At 47.9% G+C, this 23,866-nt stretch overlaps 1 protein-coding gene across 7 annotated transcripts in view; it reads left to right on the top strand.

Moving 5' to 3' along the window:
* The window catches only part of CTIF (cap binding complex dependent translation initiation factor), a 352,990-nt gene that overhangs the window by 119,018 nt on the left and 210,106 nt on the right, over positions 1-23,866 (top strand). For all 7 annotated transcript variants that reach the window (XM_054032222.1, XM_054032218.1, XM_054032221.1 and 4 more), the window contains 2 exons: positions 4,627-4,731; positions 11,514-11,589. In XM_054032222.1, coding sequence (XP_053888197.1) covers positions 4,627-4,731; positions 11,514-11,589 — 181 coding nt within the window. The remainder of the gene's footprint in view (positions 1-4,626; positions 4,732-11,513; positions 11,590-23,866) is intronic.

Genomic DNA, 23,866 nt, shown 5'->3' with positions numbered 1-23,866 from the left:
CAGATGGAATATGACCTCTCCTCAGGGCTCTTCTACAGACATGCAAGCATTGCAACTTGGAGACTGTCATGCCTCCTCCTCCCCAGGCCAGTCCCTCGTCCTAAGTGCAGATAACGTGCACCTTGTTTTTGCTGGAGTTCAAGCTAGAGGAGGTCGGTGGGATTGTTTGCACACCAAAGGTGCACTAATTTGACTAGTTTAAGGCTATGTCTATGCTACAGTTGTAGGTGTGATTGCACATTGTGGAGGCATATCCCTGCCAGCTTGAATAAAAATTAGCAGTGAAGACGTGGTGGCACTTGGCTGTACAAGCCCTCCCAGAATCCTGGGTATATACTCATATTCCTAGCTTGCACGGGGGTCTGTGCTCCGTGTCTTCACTGCTGTTTTTAATCATGCTAGCTACCTGAGCTGCAATAACACCTCCAGTTGCTGTGTAGACATGCTCATATCTGTCGAGGAATCTTGATACACAGAACCAAAGAGGCCTCTCAGGGACTTGGGCAAATTCAGTTGTTTGTCCATATATCAGCAGTGTACATGTGCATTTTGCATCAGTACTTGAGTCAGGAGCTCTTCAGTTTTCATTCCCGCACGTGGGCACTGAGGGTACTGCTCCAATCAAGCACGAAGGATTAAATCAAGCAAATAAACTTTCCTCCCAGCTCTGTGCTCCATTCTGTGCTGTCCATAGAGCACTGCAGGCTTTGTATCAGGGGGTAGCCGTGTTAGTCTGTATCTACAAAAACAACAAAGAGTCTGGTGGCACCTTAAAGACTAACAGATTTATTTGGGCATAAGCTTTCGTGAGTAAAAACCTCACTTCTTCGGATGCATAGAGTGAAAGCTACAGATGCAGGCATTATATACAGACACATGGAGAGCAGGGAGTTACTTCACAAGTGGCGAACCAGTGTTGACAAGGCCAATTCAATCAGGGTGGATGTAGTCCACTCCCAATAATAGATGAGGAGGTGTCAATTCCAGGAGAGGAAAAGCTGCTTCTGTAGTGAGCCAGCCACTCCCAATCCCTATTCAAGCCCAGATTAATGGTGTTGAATTTGCAAATGAATTTTAGTTCTGCTGTTTCTCTTTGAAGTCTGTTTCTGAAGTTTTTTTGTTCAATGACAGTGACTTTTAAATCTGTGATAGAATGACCAGGGAGATTGAAGTGTTCACTTACTGGCTTGTGTATGTTACCATTCCTGATGTCCGATTTGTGTCCATTTATTCTTTTGCGGAGGGACTGTCCGGTTTGGCCAATGTACATGGCAGAGGGGCATTGCTGGCACATGATGGCATATATGACATTAGTGGATGTGCAGGTGAATGAGCCCCTGATGGTGTGGCTGATGTGGTTGGGTCCTCTGATGCTGTTGCCAGAGTAGATATGGGGACAGAGTAGGCAACGAGGTTTGCTACAGGGATAGGTTCCTGGGTTGGTGTTTCTGTGGTGTGGTGTGTAGTTGCTGGTGAGTATTTGCTTCAGGTTGGGGGGTTGTCTGTAAGCAAGGACTGGCCTGCCTCCCAAGGTCTGTGAGAGTGAGGGATCATTTTCCAGGATAGGTTGTAGGTCGTGGATAATGCGCTGGAGAGGTTTTAGCTGGGGGCTGTATGTGATGGCCAGTGGTGTTCTGTTATTGTCCTTGTTGGGCCTGTCCTGTAGTAGGTGATTTCTGGGTACCCGTCTTGCTCTGTCAATCTGTTTCCTCACTTCCCCAGGTGGGTATTGTAGTTTTACGAATGCTTGATAAAGATCTTGTAGGTGTTTGTCTCTGTCTGAGGGGTTGGAGCAAATTCGGTTGTATCTTAGGGCTTGGCTGTAGACAATGGATCGTATGATGTGTCTTGGATGGAAGCTGGAGGCATGTAGGTACTTATAGCGGTCAGTAGGTTTCCGGTATAGGGTGGTGTTTATGTGACCATCACTTATTTGTACTGTAGTGTCCAGGAAGTGGATCTCTTGTGTGGACTGGTCCAGGCTGAGGTTGATGGTGGGGTGGAAATTGTTGAAGTCCAGGTGGAATTCTTCAAGGGCCTCCTTTCCGTGGGTCCATATGATGAAGATGTCATCAATGTAGCGCAAGTAGAGGAGGGGCACTAGGGGACGAGAGCTGAGGAAGCGTTGTTCTAAGTCAGCCATAAAAATGTTGGCATACTGTGGGGCCATGCGGGTACCCATAGCAGTGCCACTGACTTGAAGGTATAAGTTGTCCCCAAATCTGAAGTGGTTGTGGGTGAGGACAAAGTCACAAAGCTCAGCCACCAGGCTTGCTGTGGCCTCATCAGGGATACTGTTCCTGACAGCTTGTAGTCCATCCTCATGTGGAATATTGGTATAAAGTGCTTCTACATCCATGGTGGCCAGGATGGTGTTTTCAGGAAGAACGTCAATGCACTGTAGTTTCCTCAGGAAGTCGGTGGTGTCTCGAAGATAGCTGGGAGTGCTGGTAGCATAGGGTCTGAGGAGAGTGTCCAAATAGCCAGATAATCCTGCTGTCAGAGTACCAATGCCTGAGATGATGGGGCGTCCAGGGTTTCCGGGTTTATGGATCTTTGGTAGTAGATAGAATACCCCTGGTCGGGGTTCTGGGGGTGTGTCCATGTAGATTTGTTCCCGTACTGTAGCTGGGAGTTTCTTGAGCAGATGGTGTAGTTTCTTTTGGTATTCCTCAGTAGGATCAGAGGATAGTGGCCTGTAGAATGTGGTCTTGGAGAGTTGCCTGGCAGCCTCCTGTTCATAATCTGACCTGTTCATTATGACTACAGCACCTCCTTTGTCAGCCCCTTTGATGATAATGTCAGAGTTGTTTCTGAGGCTGTGGATGGCATTGCGTTCTATACGGCTGAGGTTATGGGACAAGTGATGTTGTTTGTCCACAATTTCAGCCTGTGCACGTCTGCGGAAACACTCTATGTAGAGGTCCAGTCTGTCATTTCGACCATCAGGAGGAGTCCACGCAGAGTTCCTCTTCTTGTAGTGTTGGTAGGAAGGTTCCTGTGGGTCAGTGCACTGTTCAGTGGTGCAAATAAGTGATGGTCACATAAACACCACCCTATACCGGAAACCTACTGACCGCTATAAGTACCTACATGCCTCCAGCTTCCATCCAAGACACATCATACGATCCATTGTCTACAGCCAAGCCCTAAGATACAACCGAATTTGCTCCAACCCCTCAGACAGAGACAAACACCTACAAGATCTTTATCAAGCATTCGTAAAACTACAATACCCACCTGGGGAAGTGAGGAAACAGATTGACAGAGCAAGACGGGTACCCAGAAATCACCTACTACAGGACAGGCCCAACAAGGACAATAACAGAACACCACTGGCCATCACATACAGCCCCCAGCTAAAACCTCTCCAGCGCATTATCCACGACCTACAACCTATCCTGGAAAATGATCCCTCACTCTCACAGACCTTGGGAGGCAGGCCAGTCCTTGCTTACAGACAACCCCCCAACCTGAAGCAAATACTCACCAGCAACTACACACCACACCACAGAAACACCAACCCAGGAACCTATCCCTGTAGCAAACCTCGTTGCCTACTCTGTCCCCATATCTACTCTGGCAACAGCATCAGAGGACCCAACCACATCAGCCACACCATCAGGGGCTCATTCACCTGCACATCCACTAATGTCATATATGCCATCATGTGCCAGCAATGCCCCTCTGCCATGTACATTGGCCAAACCGGACAGTCCCTCCGCAAAAGAATAAATGGACACAAATCGGACATCAGGAATGGTAACATACACAAGCCAGTAAGTGAACACTTCAATCTCCCTGGTCATTCTATCACAGATTTAAAAGTCACTGTCATTGAACAAAAAAACTTCAGAAACAGACTTCAAAGAGAAACAGCAGAACTAAAATTCATTTGCAAATTCAACACCATTAATCTGGGCTTGAATAGGGATTGGGAGTGGCTGGCTCACTACAGAAGCAGCTTTTCCTCTCCTGGAATTGACACCTCCTCATCTATTATTGGGAGTGGACTACATCCACCCTGATTGAATTGGCCTTGTCAACACTGGTTCGCCACTTGTGAAGTAACTCCCTGCTCTCCATGTGTCTGTATATAATGCCTGCATCTGTAGCTTTCACTCTATGCATCCGAAGAAGTGAGGTTTTTACTCACGAAAGCTTATGCCCAAATAAATCTGTTAGTCTTTAAGGTGCCACCAGACTCTTTGTTGTTTTTGCAGGCTTTGATCTCCCGAAGGAAGTATCTTCCTTGGCACTTGTTGATCCTGTGCCCCAGGCTATGTAATGCACGTTCCAGCAGGGATCTTCCAAGCAACAGATGAGGATTCCTGAGAGGGCATCTCCACTGCATGGACCAGACTAGCTGCTGCAGCAAAAGACTGAGGGGAACTTTTCAAAAGCTAAGAGCATGTGTAGCTAAGAAGGTTTAGGTGCTACACCTAGAATTTTTATTTGGGGTGCTTAAGTGTAAAAGTTGGGGGTACCTGGTCAGGGACCGCTGGAAGCAGAAACAATGTCTCCAGAAACAATAGCCTTTGGAAAATAAAGGGCAAGTATATATGATATGCTCTTCCCAATATGAACACATTTAATTAGTAGTGCGTTCTCTCTCTCCCTTCCTAGTGGTGCAACCTGGGATTTACAGCCTGAAAAGCTGGACTTCACACAGATTCACAGGAAGCTCCGGAACACCCCCAAACACCCGCTCCCGCACATAGACAGAGAAGGGTAAGTGCCATCATGTTGTCTTCTCTAATACTGTGTGGTTGTGTGCGTGGGTGTTTGTGCACACGCTTGGCTTCAGGGTGGGGAAACACAAATGGGTCATGTGGCGGATATTAGAAATTTGAGGTGGAAGCTTGGGTCATCTCCTGGGGGGCTAGTGTGGAACTATTCCCTCTATTAGATTTTCTATTGCTTTGACCAGGCCAGTTTCCAACAAATATGGGGCCAAACTAAATCCCTTAGAGTCAAACACCCCTTAACAATGGGAAGGACTAGAGCCCATTTCTCTGATTTAGGTCCATCTCTGCTTTAAAAAATCCTAAGGGACACGGCTTCCACCTCTTTCTCTAGCAAGACTTCTACAGTGCTATAGTGGAACACGAAAATATTCTTCATAAATTTTCCTTGCCATAATTTCATCCTATATCTCCTAGCCATAAACCTGTGTATGTTATTAAACAGTCCCTCTCTACCCTTGGCATTTAACACAATCTAAATGCTTTTACACTGGGGCTGAATTATAGTTTTATAGTTTTATAAAGCTACAAATATTTACTGGTACTGTTTTCAATCCTTCTTCATAAATCAGTCCTTGCAGTCCCTTAGTCATCTTTCTCTTCATTCTCTCCAGTTTATCAACCTGCGCCTCCTCCAGGTGCTAAGGTGTCCAGTACTGTGAGCAGTATTCTAGGTGTGACTCACCAGTGGTGTAGAAAGAAATCGTTGCCTCATTGTTCGTGGCTTCTGCAAGTTGAGAAGTTGCCAGATCTTAATGTGGGTGGTCTCCCCTCTCCCAGCCAGTCAGTCAGTCAGTCCTGGCACCTAAACATTGACCAGCTAAGGAGCAATGCTGGCTGTGGATACGGAGGCCACTACATATTCTGTATGTCCTAGTTATGACAAGATACCAGTCGATCCTTGATGTAACTCCGTAAAGTCTCCAGCAAATGGAAGGGTATCATTTCTTTAGAGATAAGAATATAGTTACTCCAGGGCTAAATTTGGCCTCAGGTGATGCTTACTTTTGTCTGAAGAGGGATGAAAAAGTATGTTCCTGTTTAGAAGGAGCGACCGGAAGGATTAAAATGTCTTATCTAACGAAGCCAGATGGCACTCATTCAATTTTTCCATTTGCTGGAAAAAAATTCAAAGTTTCAAGTACACGCCATTAAAATGTACCCCTCTAGGACTGAATGTTTAGTTAAGCATTGTATCACAATTGGTGGAGCATCCCAAAGACAGAACTTGGTAACTGTCCGTTTTAGATAGCTGTGTGGGAGACCAGGCTCTCGAACTGGTGAGAAGCAAAGCAGGCTATCTTGCACAACTTCATTGTGCACTCAAAACATTGGCCTAGGTCTTTATGGACTGGTGTTCTATGGAGTTTATAAATAGCATCTTACAGAATAGCTAGAATAACTTCTAAAGCATTTTTAACTGATGATATTTTTGTCCACCTCTGGTTTTTAAGAATTTTATACAAACGGTGTTATGTAAAAATCAAATACATTGTGCTCAAGATCTCATGGCACTTTTCAGACAATCATGGCCATTAGAGGCGAAAGAGACATTTTATATTCATTGGATCATCTGCCCTGCTAATGCAGGATTGTTTTGCACTATAGTAGATGTGTTCACCAGTTTCTAATTGAGCGATTGTCTCTTCCTAGATACAGATTTACCTGATACAATATTATTAATTTTCTGCCCTGAATTGGCATGCCGTGTTGCTGGATGCCATTAAAAAGTTGGATTGTTTCACTGCAGAGGTGGCTGGATTTCAGCCAGGCAATGATTCTGCAGTTCAGAGTTTGCTTTGGGCTCCTTTTGGATGAAAGGCACTAGACAAATAAGTCTTTAATTCTACCAGATAAACACTATTGAATGTTGGTTTGGGGTTTCTTTATCAGAGTCCAACTTAAATCCACAATAGCAAGGATAAAGACAAATGCTTAATTCACCTTGTTACGCTCATTTGTTCCAGGGACAGCGAGTGATCTTACTGACTACAGTTGCTCAGTACAAAAGGATGCGTCAGGAATGTCTTTGTGGGCTACCTCAGATTCATAATGTAGTTTAAAGGCTGCAGGTTTGGGCGGGGGCGGACTCTGGATGGGTTGATTGGAAATTAAAACTTTATCCTAATAAACTACAACTTTAGGCCTTGATCCTGCAGTTGGATCAGCATGGGTAGATCTGTGTGTCGACATGGAGCCCTGTTGAAAGCAGTAGGCCACCATTCAGGTGAAAGAGGCCACCCACGTGAGTCAGATTGCAGGACTGGGGCTTTATTTTTGTTTGTTGCCTTTCACACAAAATGTGCATCAAAATTCTTACCGGAACTAAATAATACAGCTGCTGAATTGAAATAAGAAGGGATAGCAGAAATAGGAAAGTTAAATGGACATCATCAACTTAAGTTTTGCTTGGGTTTGAAAATATTTCCCAATAATTGTCAGTAATACAAGTTACAAATAACCCCTACTAGAATTAAGACTAGAGAATTTTTTTTGTCTCTCTTTTTGAGTTTGCATACTTTGTGCATTCAACAGCATTTTGTTTAATCATAGCTTCTCTGTCTATCCCCTGGATAGTCAGCTAGTTAATCAATTTCTCCTTTTGCTTGTGTTGGTTCTCCCCCCCCATCCAGGAACAGTGGGCAGAAAAACTTAAAGCTCATGTTCTATTATGTCCGCTGTGATCCCTAAATCCTTTTCAGAGTCACTGCTTTCCAGGATAACAGTCCCACATTCTGTTGGTACAGCCTGCACAGTTTGTTCCTGGGTGTATGACCTTGCATTTGGCTGGAATCCATTTTGTTTGAATGGTCCCACCTTGCCAACTGATCCAAGTCAGTCTGTGTGACTGTGCTATCATCAGTATTTACCTGCCAATCTTTGTATCATCTGCAAGTTTTATCAGAGCAGTGATTTTATGTTGACTTTAGATCATTGATCAAAATATTGAATAGTGTGGGGCCTGGAACCAATTTCTGCAGAACTCCACTGCAAACACCTCCATTCGATGATGATTCCCCATTGACAACTACATTGAGATGTTTCAGAGGGGTAGCCATGTTAGTCTGAATCTGTAAAAAGCAACAGAGGGTCCTGTGGCACCTTTAAGACTAACAGAAGTATTGGGAGCATACGCTTTCGTGGGTAAGAACCTCACTTCTTCAGATGCAAGTCTGAAGAAGTGAGGTTCTTACCCACGAAAGCTTATGCTCCCAATATTTCTGTTAGTCTTAAAGGTGCCACAGGACCCTCTGTTGCTTTGTGACATGTCTCAGTTAGCCAGTTCCTCATCCATTTAATGTGTGATTCATTAAATATTCTATAGTGCTTGTAGAAGAGCGGACTCATCCCTGCGGCGCCTCCTGCTGGTCATCCAGGGAATTAGCTCACCAGCCTCTGGCGCGCCCTCCGCAGGCCAGTGATCCACCTTGTCCTCTGCACTGGCCCCCCATGTCCCTCCCAGGACCCAGTGCCCCTATTACTGGGATGCTGCCCCCCGGCAGTACCCCACAGATCTGGGTCTCCCCTCCCTGGGGAACCCCCACCCACTATCCCCACCTTGCCTCAGCACTAGGCCACTGCCAGTCACCAACTAGCCCCCGCTCCCTGGGGCAGACTGCAGTATAAGCCACTCATCACTGGCAAGGGGGCTTTGGACCTGCTGCCTTGGACTACCCCTGGGCTGCCCTCTGCAACCCCCAGTACCCCTTGGCCTTCCGCTAGGCCGCAGCCTGGGGCTATCCAGGCTGGAGCTCCCCAGCCTTTCCCCAGCCCTACTCCACTACAGGTACCCTGTCTAGCTCCCTGCAGCCAGGTCCTTCTCCCTCTGAAAGCAGAGAGAGACTCTGAGTGCCTGGCTCCCAGCCTCTTATATAGGGCCAGCTGGGGCCTGACTGGGGCGTGGCCCAGCTGTGGCTACTTCCTCAATCAGTCCAGTAGCTTTTCCCGTTGCCCCAGCCCTCTGCCAGGGCTGTTTTAAACCCCTCAGACAGGAGCAGGGTAAGCACCCCGTTACCGTGCTATTTTTTTAATCAGAATGTCATGTGGTACTAAATCACATGCCTTACAAAAGTCTACTACATCTGCATAGTTTCCTTTCATCAATCAAACTTGTAATCTTATCAAAAAATGAAATTAGGTTTGTATGACAAGTTCTGTTTTTCATAAAACTATGTTGACTGGCATTAATTATATTTCCATCCTTTATTTCTTTATTAACTGAATCCTGTGTCAGCTTTTCTATTATTTTCCCTGGGATTAATGTCCCTGATTTCTCTTGCTTCCTTTATCAACTTTCTACACTTCATAACTTTTAATTTATATTGATTGCTGTCTACTTCTCCTTTTATCCATTTGTTATATTATCTATTTTAAACTATTTGCAGCCTTCACTTCCCCACTGAACTCAGATAGGCTTTAACCCACAGTTGTCCTCTTCCTCAATTGTGGAATCATAGTTTATTTTTGGCCATCTAATGAATTTTTCTTAAAGAACTCAGAATTTTCATGCACATTTGTCTAACTTTTTCCTCTCAGTTTTGCTCATAATTTTCCTCAGCTTTGGGAAATTAGCCTTTCTGAAGCACACAGTATATATATTACTGGTTGGGACTGTCATTTGTTTATCTGTACTAACTGTGGTCAGTCATGATCACTGGCCCCATTGAACATAGATTAAATATTTGTAAACATATTTTAAAATCCAATAACGGAAAGCACCTCACTTTAGTTTTATTATACATATAAACCTTAATAAAAATATACGTCCCTATAACTCGAACGGGAAGGTAGGGATGAAAATTGCTGGGCATCGGACTTATTTACACAATACGATGTGGTCTTCCTAGGTCTATCCTATTGGGGAGGGATAGCTCAGTGGTTTGAGCATTGGCTTACTAAACCCAGGGTTGTGAGTTCAATCCTTGAGGGGGCCACTTAGGGATTTGGGGCAAAAATCTGTCTGGGGATTGGTCCTGCTTTGAGCAGGGAGTTGGACTAGATGACCTCCTAAGGTCCCTTCCAACCCTGATATTCTATGATCCCCTATCATTGAAGCTGATGAGAGCTTTGCCATTGGCCTTTAGTGCCTTATAATTGCAGACAAATTAGGATATAACATATTTAAAAAGCCCAGACTCTGAATAGATTCTGTGATGTAAGCTGCATGAAATGTAACTTCCTCCCACAGGAAGTGCATCCATGAGACAGTCAGTATAGAATAGGAAAATAGTGTTTTCTTAATGTATTTGAGCAATGCTGTCAACCAGTAGAACAGGTTTCTCTTTTCTCTTCAGCAAATCCCTCCAAGGGTATCTTATGCACAAAATAGTTAAATAATGCTAGTAGAGAATGAGTCTTTTGTCCTCCCCTTGTGGCTCTCCCACATAAGAAGTCTAGGACTCAGCCACAGCCATGGGACTTGGGTCTCTGTTCTGTATAGCTGATAGCGCATGAATGGACTGCTGTGCCCCACAGAGCTGCATTGACTTCAGTTCAGCTCAACAAAGGAACAGCCATCTGCCCGTATGCCATCAGTTGCAGGACCGGAGCTTTGGCCCTTTAGCTGCAGGGACAGCGGCCTATGTTCTTAAGATATGTCTGCCCTGCAGTCACGGGGCTAGCTGTCAGCACAGACTAGCCACCCGAGCAATTATCCACGGTTCCGGGTAGGTTTGTGCAGCCCATGCTGAAGCCTGTGCTGGTGCAATGTCACTGCTCCAGTATCAAAGCTGGCTTGGGTATGTCTACCCGAGCTGCAGTCACACCCCAGGATTGCAGTGTAGATGTACCCTTAGTGTGAGAGGTTCCAAGCATGAGTCTCCATTGCCTGAAGCTGAAAGACTAAGACCCAAATCCTCAAAGATATTTAGGCCCCTAACTCCCAGTGAAATCAATGGAAGTTAGGCATCTAAATACCTTTGAGCATCTGGCCCTAAGTCTCCTAGTTGTGTTGACTCCTTACCTTCTTACATGGAGCAGCCACTAGAGGGGGACAGAGGCCCTCTTTCTTTCCTGCTGTGGGTTACAATTAATAAAACCCTTTCAAGTGAATAAACAACAGTTAAATAGAATTGTTTAGATTTGGATCTGTGGGACCAGGCTTAGGTTTTGTTTTTGTTTTGTTTTTCTCACCACCCCTTTACCAATCCCAGTGCAATGGCTGCATTTGGGGTGTTGCATTAAGCCGGAATTGCAAACAGGAAAATAGTCCAATAAATGGTGGTGTGTTTTGAAAAACCACATTGGCTTAGATTTCTGTAGAAGATGGACAGTTAACATTCAGGGAGAGATAAAGGTGTTGCATGTGTGAATCTCTCATTTGTGCTCAAACTCTGCAGCTTTCCAGGCTCTTCTTTTAACCTTCTGTCCCCTTCTGTCCTTTTTATTTAAAAAAAATCCTCTATAAATCTGACACTGACCTATGCTTGAACCAGGGATGAGTGCTGAGAATTAGCAGTACGCAGGGAAACATGAGGGATAAAGACAGTTGTGCCAAAGTTCCTCATGCAAAAAATGTTCATGCACACAGAAGCAAATAGTCATTGGTGCAAACAGATCTGGGAGAGGCAGTTATATGTTTGGCACGGATGGTTACCTGTCTGCATGTGGATGTTTTGGAGGCACAGGTTATTTGGCCCAGAGATCCTCCCCATTCTTTTTTTTTTTCCATGTAGAGGTAGAAAACTAAACTCGCCTTCTGTGGTGGGTGAGAAACGTTAACTTTGGTTTCACGTGCTCTTTTTCTTTTTATTGTTGTTCCTGGCTCAGGCTCGGAAAAGGGAAGCATGAGGATGGAGATGGAATCAACTTGAATGACATAGAGAAAGTCCTTCCCGTCTGGCAGGTATGTTTTGGTGGCACCGCATTGCTGATATATTGCTGGTTCCCATTTGTTCGTATTGCTGATGAAGATGGCCCCTTCTCTTGTGCTGTACCCCGCATGGTTAGAGATCTAGCCGGCTATGTAAATTAAAGTTTAAATTAAATTAATAGAGATATCCTATCTCCTAGAACTGGAAGGAACCTTGAAAGGTCATCAAGACCAGCCCCCTGCCTTCACTAGCAGGACCAAGTACTGATTTTGCCCCAGATCCCTAAGTAGCCCCCTCAAGGATTGAACTCACAACCCTGGGTTTAGCAGGCCAACGCTCCACCACTGTCACTTGAAATACTCAGTGAAGCGTTTATATATGGATTATTGTCTTGAAAAAAATTCTCCAGCCCTTTCCTTTCCGGGATCCATTCTCCCCAGACATCTTTCCACTAGAATAGTTTCGGCTAAACTGTCTTTGACACTCTGGTACAGCAACCTTTGTGGTAAGTGGGGAGAAACTTTCAGGTTAATGATTCCTGTTGGGTTTGCCTGCTGGTCTGTCTCAATTACACTTCACTTGCTATGTCCCAAACTCGAAAGGAGAGCTGAACACCTGCAGTTCCTGTTGGACTCAGCGAAAGCTGAATATGTTTGGTCCTTCTTTGGGTCAGATGACATCTGAGACTTGAGAATCACCCCCTTCCTTGCTTCCAGAACTGAAGAATTAGAATGTCTTGCATGTGATGAGGTGGGCAATCCTCTGTTCTCAGCTACCGAGCAAAAAGTACTCCAATATCTTGAAGGACTTCCTAAACTCTGCCAATGTTTAAACCTCTTTTTCCAGAGAGTTTGGCTTCTTTCACACCTGATGTGTCCACTACAAAGCCATTGCCTTTGAATACTATGACCCTAATTATCCTCTCACGCTGTTCTTACACCTGTTTAAATCCATTGATTTTAATGAGTTAATCCTGATTTATACCAGTGTCAGAGGAGAATCAGTCCCTGTATGTTACATTGAGCCTTACTTTGAGACATGACCTGTGCCACATGTTATTCGGGAACCTGAATTGTTATTCAGTCAAAGACCCATCAAAAAGACCTTGTATAAGTGTTTAATTTGGTGTATCAATTTTGCCTGTAGGCAGATTAGTAGAATATTTGATGTGTATTTCAAAGACTTGCTTATATGTGCATGTATTGTCACCTATGCATATGGAAGCTAAGAGCCGTGCATTTATTGCTATGGATTTATTGCGTGCATCGTTGACAAGTGAAATACTTACTGGCAGCTGGTCTAAGCCAGATAGATCATTGTTAACTGGATTTGAATGTAATCATGCAGTGCTGGCAATGACTGATTTGCTGTTTATCGCTCTCTGGTTTTAAATGAACCTTAGGAATATAGTGCTAGATTCACAAAGATTCTTCGGCACCTAACCCCCAGACTTAGGTATCTAGTCTGGTTTTAGGGGCCAAGTCCCAGTTTTAGGCTCCATTGAGATCCACAAAACTCCCGCCAAATCCTGTGGGCACCTAAACTCACCCAGCACCTACATTTTCAGAGTAAATGTTCCCTCGGCGCCTATGTTTCTGCCTCTTAGCATGTGCGCTGCTGCCTCAATCTAAGCATCTGAACACATAGCCCCTGCTTAAGCCCCAGAGTGACTCATGAACCTGGAAGATAGGCATTAGCCCACCTATTCTGCATTCGGGGCCCAATCTAGTAGATGTGCTCTGAGCCCCTCTGCCCAATGGGGTCCCTTTCAAAGTCTGGCTGGATGCAGAGGTGATAGTGCCCAGCTTATAATGTTCAGCCCAGTGGATTGATTTCTCTCCTGCGAGCTGCAGGAGATCCCTGTTCAAATGTTGTCTCCCTTAGTGGCAGAGGGGGGGAATTGAGCCTGGGTCCCCCACATCACAGCTGAGTGCTCTAAACACTGAACTAAAAGTGACAAGGTGGATGGCACCACCACCTCAACCTCCTCCTTGTCCCACTGTTTGTGAATCGCTGGCAGAGAGAGGCTCCTCCCTGCTGCCTGGACATTGGATCCTAACTCCATGAGAGGTGCGGGGTTTAGCACACATCTCTCTCATTGGTGCCTCCTACTGCCTAGCTTTGGCAGCTCTCTGCCAAGTGTGCTGGCTTTGGTGGATTGAGTTCTGAGACGCCTGTCTCTCCCCGTTCATTGTATAGGGAGCCTAGATGCCGAGCTCTGGCTCTGTGAATTGCAGTGTTGTTCCTGTGATTTTTTTTTTCTAGCCGCCTAAAAGCTAGACAGTGTGCCACTGAGTGTTACAGCGCCCAAGTGCCTTTGCAAATCTAGCCCCATAGTGCATAAGCATGTTAGAAAAAGCATTGGTGTGAGGGTAGGAAAACAGCTCAGGCAGGTGTGAACTCTTCAAAATCTTGTGGGTGGCTTGTTGATAAGCACCTTATAACAGGATAGTTACTGCTTCCAGTTCATCTGCCAGGACCTGTGTGTTAACAGTTCCCTGTGTAGTGGGGAGAAAACCTGTGTGGGAAGAGTGCTGCACTGAATGCACTAATAGGTCTCGTCTGTGGTTCTATGATGCATTAAATTTTAAGTGGCTAAGAATTCTGAGCTCTTTCTCAGCCTTGATAGCATTAATCGGGCATGCCAAGTGGAGGCCCTTTCTCCCTCCTAGGTGCCTCATAAATTTTGGTTTACTTTTATGTGGGTCTGCACTGGAGATGGACCCTAAATCAAAACCCTGTTTCCAAACACAGCCAGGTTTGAGGGAATTCACACTCCAAACTGAGATCTGTATCTGACAGTTGCAATGGTCTCTACAATGGAATGTGAGATCTGAACATGCTGAATCTTTTGTGATATTCAAGACTTGATAAATTTTGCTGGTAGAACCTGTGACGAACTGGGCCTGTTCTCACTGTGGTCTGTGAATGCTGACAGGGGAGTGTGCTGGGATAGTCTGCATTGTAGGATGGGATCTGCCCGAGGGCGCATACCTGAGTGTGTAACATGAGAACCCAGGAAGGGGTTGAAGGCGAGGCGACTCCTTAGCCCGGGAAACTGAAAAAGGCTGTGGGAGGGGTCGCTGAAAGCAGAGGGCTGGAAGCAGGCTGGAGGGAGGCTGGAGAGATGGCTGGGAGGCAGAGATGGCTCTGACCCCCCAAAGGGGGGTGGGCTGGCATGCCCTGGGACCCCAAGCTGGACCTAACTGAGGGGGGGCCCTGTTGTCTGTGCCTGCAAGACCTGTCTTGGACTGTATTCCTGTCATCCAAATAAACCTTCTGCTCTACTGGCTGGCTGAGAGTCATGGTGAATCGCAGGAAGCCGGGGGTGCAGGGCCCTGAGTCCCCCAATACTCCGTGACAACTGGTGGCAGCGGTGGGATCTACTGCACCCCCGTGGACGGCGCTTCCTGCAGCAAGTGACTGGGGAGCAGTAAAACGAAGGGGGATTGACGGGGACCAGGCCGGCTGAAGAGTGGGAGAGAGACGGTTATTACCCCTGGGAGTGTGTGACCAGCGAGAAGGACTTTTGCAGTAACAGGGTCCCCCGGGGGGATCGCAGCGAGTGGTCCCAGGGGCGGAGGAGTCTGCAGCTCGACCCTGGCAGAGAGGCGGTGACCTCGAGAAGGGCTGGCACACTAGGGGTCCCCCTGGGAACTGTGGGGAGCTGTGAGCACACAGGCCGGTGAGTGGCCAGCAGGAAGATGTATGCCAAGCGGCTTAAGAGCGACCTGGTGGAGCTGTGCAAGCAGAGGCGGCTGCGCATTGGGAGGCTCACCAAAGCACAGCTCATTGCCCGGCTGGAGGAGGAAGATCGCGCGAATGAACTGATCCCTGTGTCTCAGGGAAGCAGCCTGGCAAATGCAGCGCAGGCCCCAGTGTCTGTCCCAGCTGGGAGTGGTCAGCCGGCTGCTGAGGGCTTCCCGAGACCCCTCCTTCCTATGCCTAAGGGAAGGGTGGGGAGGAGCCCAGCAAATACCGAAGGCGCCGTGGCCCCCCCGGCCAGCAGGGGACCCTCCCGGCGAAGCTCGCCGGCCAGCAGAGGATCCTCCCGGCGACGTTCGGCATCCGGGGAGCGGAATTGGCTGGAATGGGAGAAAGAGCTAAAACTGAGAGAGCTGAAGGATCGTGAACAACAGAGACAGCATGAAGAGAGACAGCATCAGCGTGAAGAGAGACAGCGTCAGCAGGAACGGGAGGAGAATGAGATACAGAGACAGGAGAATGAGAGACAGCGTCAGCATGACCTGGAACTGGCGAGATTGAAGGGCAGCGAACCCCCGGCTGCGGTGAGTGAGGGGGGACCCAGGACTGCACGGAGCTTTGATAAGTGCATCATGGCCCCATACAAGGAGGGGGAGGACATGGATGACTTCCTGGAGGCCTTTGAGACGGCCTGCGTGCTGCACCGGGTTGATCCCGCGGACAGACTCCGGGTCCTTACCCCCTTACTGGACCCCAAAGCCGTGGCATTGTACCGCCAACTGGGAGAGGCAGAGAAAGGGGACTACGAACTATTCAAAAGGGCCCTGCTACGTGAGTTTGGGCTGACTCCTGAGATGTACCGGGGAAGGTTCCGGAGTCAAGATAAAACCCCTGAGATCTCATATCTGCAACTAGCCGTCCGCATGGAAAGATACGCCAGCAAGTGGGCTGGTGGGGCCCAGACGAAGGAGGACCTGATTAAACTGCTGGTACTGGAGCAACTGTATGAGCGGTGCCCATCCGACCTGAGGCTGTGGTTGGTGGACAGAAAGCCAGAGAACCCGCGACACGCCGGGCAGCTGGCCAATGAGTTTGTAAAGAGCCGGTCAGGGGGTGGCAGGGAGGAGCCCCAAAGGAACAGGCCCGCCGCGATGCAGAGAGAGAGTCACCCTGGGACCTCCCAAAGGGGGAATATGGGGAATCCCCTCCCACGGGGAATGCCCAGCGTCAGGGACAACCGACCGGCTCGAGGGGACCCACAGGACATGAGCTGCTATTACTGCGGCCGAAGAGGCCACGTTCGGGCCCAGTGCCCCAAGCTCAAGGACAGACTGAGCAGACCGAACCCGCATAGGGTTAACTTGGTAGAGGCCCAGACGGACGAGGGGCAGGCTTCTCACGCAAGAGGGGCTGGCAGCTTATCAACTGCTCAAGAGAGAGAAGGGCCCCAGGCCAGCTCCTCTAGGGGGCTGGATGCCCCAGACTCAGGGTTTTTGGTTTATACGGTGGGCGCGGGGCTGTCCCTCCGGAGAGAGTACCTTGTTCCCCTGGAGGTGGATGGGAGGAAGGTCAATGGATACTGGGATACGGGCGCAGAGGTGACGCTGGCCCGGCCCGAGGTGGTGGCCCCAGATCAGGTGGTGCCCAACTCCTACCTGACCCTGACGGGGGTGGGCGGAACACCAGTCAAAGTGCCCGTGGCAAGGGTACACCTGAAGTGGGGGGCCAAGGAGGGCCCCAAGGATGTGGGGGTACACCCGTATTTGCCCACTGAGGTATTGATGGGGGGGGACCTGGAGAACTGGCCAAGCAACCCCCAAAAGGCACTGGTTGTGACCCGCAGTCAGAGCCGGCGAGGGGCCCTGCGCCCTGGCCTTGGGGGGGGTGCCTTGCCTGAGGCGCAGGACCCTAACCTGGTGGGGAGGGAACGCCCAGGGACACGGCTCAGGGAGGCTGCAGCTTCAGACCCAGCGGGCGAGAAAGAGCAGGTGGCCATCCCTGTCCCAGCTGCTGAGTTCCAGGCCGAGTTGCAGAGAGATCCCTCCTTGCGGAAGATAAGGGACCTGGCTGACCTCAATGCGGTACAGACCATGGGACGAGGTGGCCGGAAAAGGTTCCTGTGGGAGAAGGGGTTTCTGTACCGAGAATGGGCTCCCCCAGGGAAAATGGAGTCAGGGGGGATTAGGAGGCAGCTGGTGGTACCCCAGAAGTATCGCCGCCAGCTGCTGTGCCGGGCCCATGACATTCCCCTCTCAGGGCACCAGGGAACCTGGCGTACCCAGCAGAGGCTGCTACGGAGCTTTTACTGGCCTGGGGTCTTTGTTACTGTCCGACAGTACTGCGGATCCTGTGACCCCTGTCAGAGGGGGAGGAAGGCCTGGGACAAGGGGAAAACAGCTTTAGGACCCTTGCCCAGCATAAAGGATCCTTTCCAGAGGGTGGCCAAGGTTAAAAGGGCGGCTCTAAACCAAGAGAGCCCAAAGCACAGACCTCCAGACTGGAGCGCTGGGAGAAGACCACAGCCCAGTTGGAGCCCCAGAGGTATGGGGGTGGGAAAAGGGCGCAGGCCGCATAAACCTTCCCACATGCGAACTGCGAGTGCCATCAAGCACCCCCAACCTAAGGGGGAGGGTGAAACTGGAGGGGCCTGGTGTAATTCTCACCAAGGAATGGGAGGGATGCGGGGGCATCCATGGGAACGGGGGTAGGTTCGAACTTCCCCGGGTCACTGGCTAAAGTGACCCTGCTCAGTTCGGTCTCGAAGGGGGGAGAGATGTGACGAACTGGGCCTGTTCTCACTGTGGTCTGTGAATGCTGACAGAGGAGTGTGCTGGGATAGTCTGCATTGTAGGATGGGATCTGCCCGAGGGCGCATACCTGAGTGTGTAACATGAGAACCCAGGAAGGGGTTGAAGGCGAGGCGACTCCTTAGCCCGGGAAACTGAAAAAGGCTGTGGGAGGGGTCGCTGAAAGCAGAGGGCTGGAAGCAGGCTGGAGGGAGGCTGGAGAGATGGCTGGGAGGCAGAGATGGCTCTGACCCCCCAAAGGGGGGTGGGCTGGCATGCCCTGGGACCCCAAGCTGGACCTAACTGAGGGGGGGCCCTGTTGTCTGTGCCTGCAAGACCTGTCTTGGACTGTATTCCTGTCATCCAAATAAACCTTCTGCTCTACTGGCTGGCTGAGAGTCATGGTGAATCGCAGGAAGCCGGGGGTGCAGGGCCCTGAGTCCCCCAATACTCCGTGACAGAACCCATCTCTAGTTTATGCAGAAAATATCACAAGAGACATCTGCGTTTTTTTGGCAGTATCAATATTGTAGGCTAAGTGATCAGAACAAAGATGAACTAAAAAAAAAAGTCTGCACTCACAGTTTTCCTGGGTAGTTTTCCTTTCCTTTTCCCAGTTTCCCAGCCTTTTGTTCTGAAATGGAAATATTGATACCACTCCCCACTGGGAAGAGTAGGCAAGATTAAGGTTTAAGAGTGATGGTGCATTCTGCCATCTTGTGGACATTTGTATTAGGACAGGTTTACCGTATGGAATGGAAATCCATCAACCTCATGAAAAAACTCGTACAGATACAGACTTAATTAATTGGCCTCTCAGAGTTGGTAAGACAACTCCCACCTGTTTATGCTCTCTGTCCTCAATATATGTTCCATCCTATATGCATCCGAAGAAGTGGGCTGTAGTCCACGAAAGCTTATGCTCTAATAAATTTGTTAGTCTCTAAGGTGCCACAAGTACTCCTGTTCTTCTTTTTTTTGTATTAGGACATCACCAAAGCAAGTGGTGATGTTTAAAATTTGTTCTCAACAGCCCAGATAGATTTAATTTTTTTAGGATTTTTTTCCGTCTTTTTTCAAGCTGATCTGTTGCTTTTGGGAACAAACCGCCTTTGTTTTGAAAGAGTGTGCAGTAATGGTGGTAGTAAGCAAAAGAATGAGGGTTAGGGTTAGGGTTAGGGTTGGGGTAGAAGGAGTGTTCCTTTTCATTTGTACAGAGTCTAACACTTTGGAGAGACTACTGGAAACACATAACGACAGGATATGCCTTGTGTTGCCAAAATCTGGAGGCTTATGGGTAATACTCCATTTGTGTGGACAAAAAGTGGAAGTCAATGGGATGTGGGCACCTAAGTCACTTAAATTCTTTTGAAAACTTTCCCCAGAGAGACTGCTGCAAATAGTTTTCGGGGCGGGAGGGGATATATTTTGAAGGTAAATAAGTATTTTCTGTTCATACGACCCACTTTGTTATTGCAGGGCTTTTTGGTGCTGTGTTTGCTCAGATGCAGTGTCGGGTTCTCGTCATCCTCTTAGTTTTCACCTGGCTTGTCAGCTGCTTTGACAGAGGCACAGGAGACCAAATGACTTGCCTGACATTGAAATATCATGGACGTGTGGCTCTTAGCCTTAGGGGGGATCATGCAGCATGTGCAGTGCTTTCACGGCCATTGGGGTCTGGTGGGCTTGGAAATGGTTATCACTGAATGCAGTGATCTCAGCTGATTAAATTCTGCAGATGGCAAAACCCCAACAAGCTATAAATTAACCAAACGAAAACCAACCTGATGCACAAACAGCCATATTTTGCAGGTCTCCATGTTTAGCTCTCCCCTCAGGCAGGGCCGGCTCTAGGATTTTTGCCGCCCCAAGCAGAAACAATTTTGGCCGCCCCGCCCCCCCCCCCCCCCCGTTTTTTTCTTACCCTACCCCCGGCCCCGCCTCAGCTCCGCCCCTTCCCCAAATCCCCATCCCTGCCTCCTCCCCCCAGGCTCTCAAGCCTGGGAGGGAGGGGGAGCTGTTTCACGCGCCGCGGCCGCTCAGGATCTCCCCCTCCCTCCCAGGTTTGAGAGCCTGGGAGGGAGGGCGAGCAGCGGCGTGCGAATCAGCTGTTTCGCGCGCCGTGGTGCACGAGCGGCAGCAGCAGAGGTGAGCTAGGGCGGCCGGGGCACATTTTTAGGGGCGGCATTCTGGCGCTGGCCATGCCGCCCCTAAAAATGTGCCGCCCCAAGCACCAGCTTGTTTTGCTGGTGCCTAGAGCCGGCTTTGCCCTCAGGGTAGATGCAGTTCCACAAGCAGAACTTTGGCCACCTTCTCAAGAAAAACAATTTAATGCAGTATTTTATTTCATAAAGAACAAGAATGGCACAATCCCTCTAATTTAACAGTAATAAAATCTTTCGAAGCTTGTCTTATAGTATAAATGCATTTAAAATGTGTTGGGTTTTTTTTGACCGCTTAGTTCACAGCAGGGCTGTAAGAAGCCATTTGTTTTAGCGGGTTCTGGAATACCTGGCGTAAACCTCGCCATGGTTTCCTGGACCTTTCACACCCGTTGCCCCCGTGTTGGTAACTTTCCTGACCTAATTCTCTCCTACCAATGATGCCTTTGAACCAGTGACCTACCAATTAAGCCTTTCTCTCCAAGGAGCTCCAACAGTTGGTGACTAAATACAAAAGTCACTTGCAAATAGGATAGAATGATTTTATGCCTATTTCACAGATGTGGAAACTGAGTCACCGAGGTTAGGTGACTTAGTTCAAGGTCACAGAGAGTGAATTGCAGACCCGAGACTAGATCCCAGGAGTTTCCCAATTCCCCTGGGCTAGTCACCTGTTTCTCTGGCTCATAAATCAAGGTTACAAACAGTGTGAGAGAAGAAACGACATGAGTAGCGATAAGAAATAAAACTATGTAATCTTCAAGAGGGGACCAGAGGAGTGAGGTTCGAAAGAACTTCTCACATTCATAGAATGCAGAGTTGTCTGTATATCATTTTACATTGCATTCCTTAGACAGGCGCAAACCATCCTTTCTGTAAATCGTTAGCTTATATATTGTATCACTGTGACAGGTTGTGCTGTTGTATTGTCTATTAAAAACAACGAACATTTTCTTTCCAGTAGAGGGCGCAGCATTGCGAACACTAGGGGTCTGACTCTTCACTGCCTTGCACCTGACACTTAGTTTGTTCGTGTGTAGATAACTACACAGTGTGGAAGGCAATGAAGGAGCTGGCCTGAGAATTTTTGTAGCTTAAAAAAAGTAGCTCGAGCTGCAAACAGCAGTTATCTTGGAGAAGGACAAACTTCAAAAGGGATAGGTTCTCTTGGGCATCTGAGAGCTTAACTGAGCATAAATGATGCCTGCTCCAAAGGACCTGCGTCTTGTTGAAATGAAGCTTCTAAAAAACCTTCAGAGACTGCCATGGGTACTGTCCCCTGGTGAAGAAGGAGTCCTAGCTTCAGCTAGGCATCTGGAGCTGGGGTGGGGAGCACAAGAGGAGGGGATAATTTGGAGAAATCTAAGCTGAATCCTGCTCCTGCTGAAGAGTTTGGGAGTTTTGCAGATGACTTCAGTGTGGCAGGAGCAGGCCTGAGCAAGGCATTTTAAAGGGCCAGCATTGCAAATAGCGATTAGCAGCTATGTATCTTCCTGGCGTGTATACTTTAAAAGTCGCATGTCATGGTGTGTGTGCTAGTGAAACAGGTACTGTATAATATTACGATACATCCTCAAAGCAGTGTATAGTTCCAATAATTGGAACACCCTGGTGAAGTATTATCGCCTGCTTTACAATGTGGAAACTGAGTACAAAGAGGTTAGGTGATTCTCTAACATCATACAAGTTAGTGGCTGAGCTGGGATCAGATCAGAGGAGTTTTTGGCTCTCCTTACTGCACACAGTCCCTTTGTTTCCGAATTGAAATGAAGCAAAGCATAGCTCTCCGGTTCCAACATAGATGTGCCATGACAATTTTTTTGCTGCCATTAGATGGCAGTGGGTTTTCAGCTATTTCATTGTGTGTACAGCATATGTTTGTATGAACGTGTTCTAGAGACCAGTGATGCAGACTCGCGCAGCTGCTCACAATGTCAAAATAATTCTGCAGGAAGCACATTTCTTTCAGTTCCCCTATTTAAAGAAATGGGAAACTGCACTGTCCGTTGTGGTTTAGGCAGTGGGGCCTTTAAAGAGTCTGTCTCTGCTCAGTCATGAAGCAAAGATCCTCCCACCTAAATTTAGTATCCAAAAGCTCCACTCCAGGTGGAGAATCACCTGTATCTGTTAATAGAACTCTGAATAATGATTCTGAGTCACTGGAGGGAAAGACCAGCACTGGTCCTTAAAACATCCTGTTTCATATATGTGTGTGTGTGTGTGTGTGTGTGTGTGTGTGTGCGTGTGCACATGTCAGGAATGGTCTAGATAATACTTGGCCCTGCCATGAGTGCTGGGGACTGGACTAGAAGACCTCTCAAGGTCTCCTTCCAGTCCTACGTTTCTGTGATTCTATGTGCAGATACATATATAGGTGTGCTTTTGTCTATCCTCAGTGAAGGTTTTCCCCATCCTAAAAATTACAAAAGTATCTCTGAAACTTGATCCTGCCTCCTGACCTTCACTTTTTGTACAGCAGGAGAGCAGCTAACAAGCTGGTAGCTTAGAAAGCATTGTCACAAGAGTGAAGTACAATGTTTTGTAGTAAGTATTCATAGAAGATTAGGGTTGGAAGAGACCTCAGGGGGTCATCTAGTCCAACCCCCTGCTCAAAGCAGGACCAACACCAATTAAATCATCCCAGCCAGGGCTTTGTCAAGCCGGGCCTTAAAAATTTCTAAGGATGGAGATTCCACCACCTCCCTAGGTAACCCATTCCAGTGCTTCACCACCCTCCTAGTGAAATAGTTTTTCCTAATATCCAACCTAGACCTCCCCCACTGCAACTTGAGACCATTGCTCCTTGTTCTGTCATCTGCCACCATGAAGAACAGCCTAGCTCCACCCTCTTTGGAACCCTCCTTCAGGTAGTTGAAGGCTGCTATCAAATCCCCCCTCACTCTTCTCTTCTGCAGACTAAATAAGCCTAGTTCCCTTAGCCTCTCCTCATAAGTCATGTGCCCCAGCCTCTAATAATTTTTGTTGCCCACCGCTGGACTCTCTCCATTTGTCCACATCCTTTCTGTAATGGGGGGGCCCAAAACTGGATGCAGTACTCCAGATGTGGCCTCATCAGTGCTGAATAGAGGGGAATAATCACTTCCCTTGATCTACTGGCAGTGCTTCTACTAATGCAGTCCAATATCCCATTAGTCTTCTTGGCAACAAGGGCACACTGTTGACTCATTCCAGCTTCTCGTCCACTGTAATCCCCAGGTCCTTTTCAGTAGAACTGCCGCTTAGCCAGTCGGTCCCCAGCCTGTAGCAGTGCATGGGATTCTTCCATCCTAAGTGCAGAACTCTGTACTTGTCCTTGTTGAACCTCATCAGATTTCTTTTGGCCCAATCCTCCAATTTATCTAGGTCACTCTGGACCCTATCCCTACCCTCCAGCGTATCTACCTCTCCCCCCAGCTTAGTGTCATCCGCGAACTTGTTGAGGGTTCAACCCATCCCATCATCCAGATCATTAATGAAGATATTGAACAAAACTGGCCCCAGGACCAACCCCTGGGGTACTGCACTTGATACCGGCTGCCAACTAGACATCGAGCTGTTGATCACTACCCGTTGAGCCTGACGATCTAGCCAGCTTCTGTATTCAGTATGCTGGGGGAGGGGTTGAAAGCTTTTATAGAATGGCCTGAAGAATCAAG

Source organism: Malaclemys terrapin, chromosome 6, assembly GCF_027887155.1.
Source record: "Malaclemys terrapin pileata isolate rMalTer1 chromosome 6, rMalTer1.hap1, whole genome shotgun sequence".
NCBI classification, from domain to species: domain Eukaryota; kingdom Metazoa; phylum Chordata; order Testudines; family Emydidae; genus Malaclemys; species Malaclemys terrapin.
Note: the sequence above shows the minus strand (reverse complement) of the source record. Positions and strands in the feature narration are given on the sequence as shown.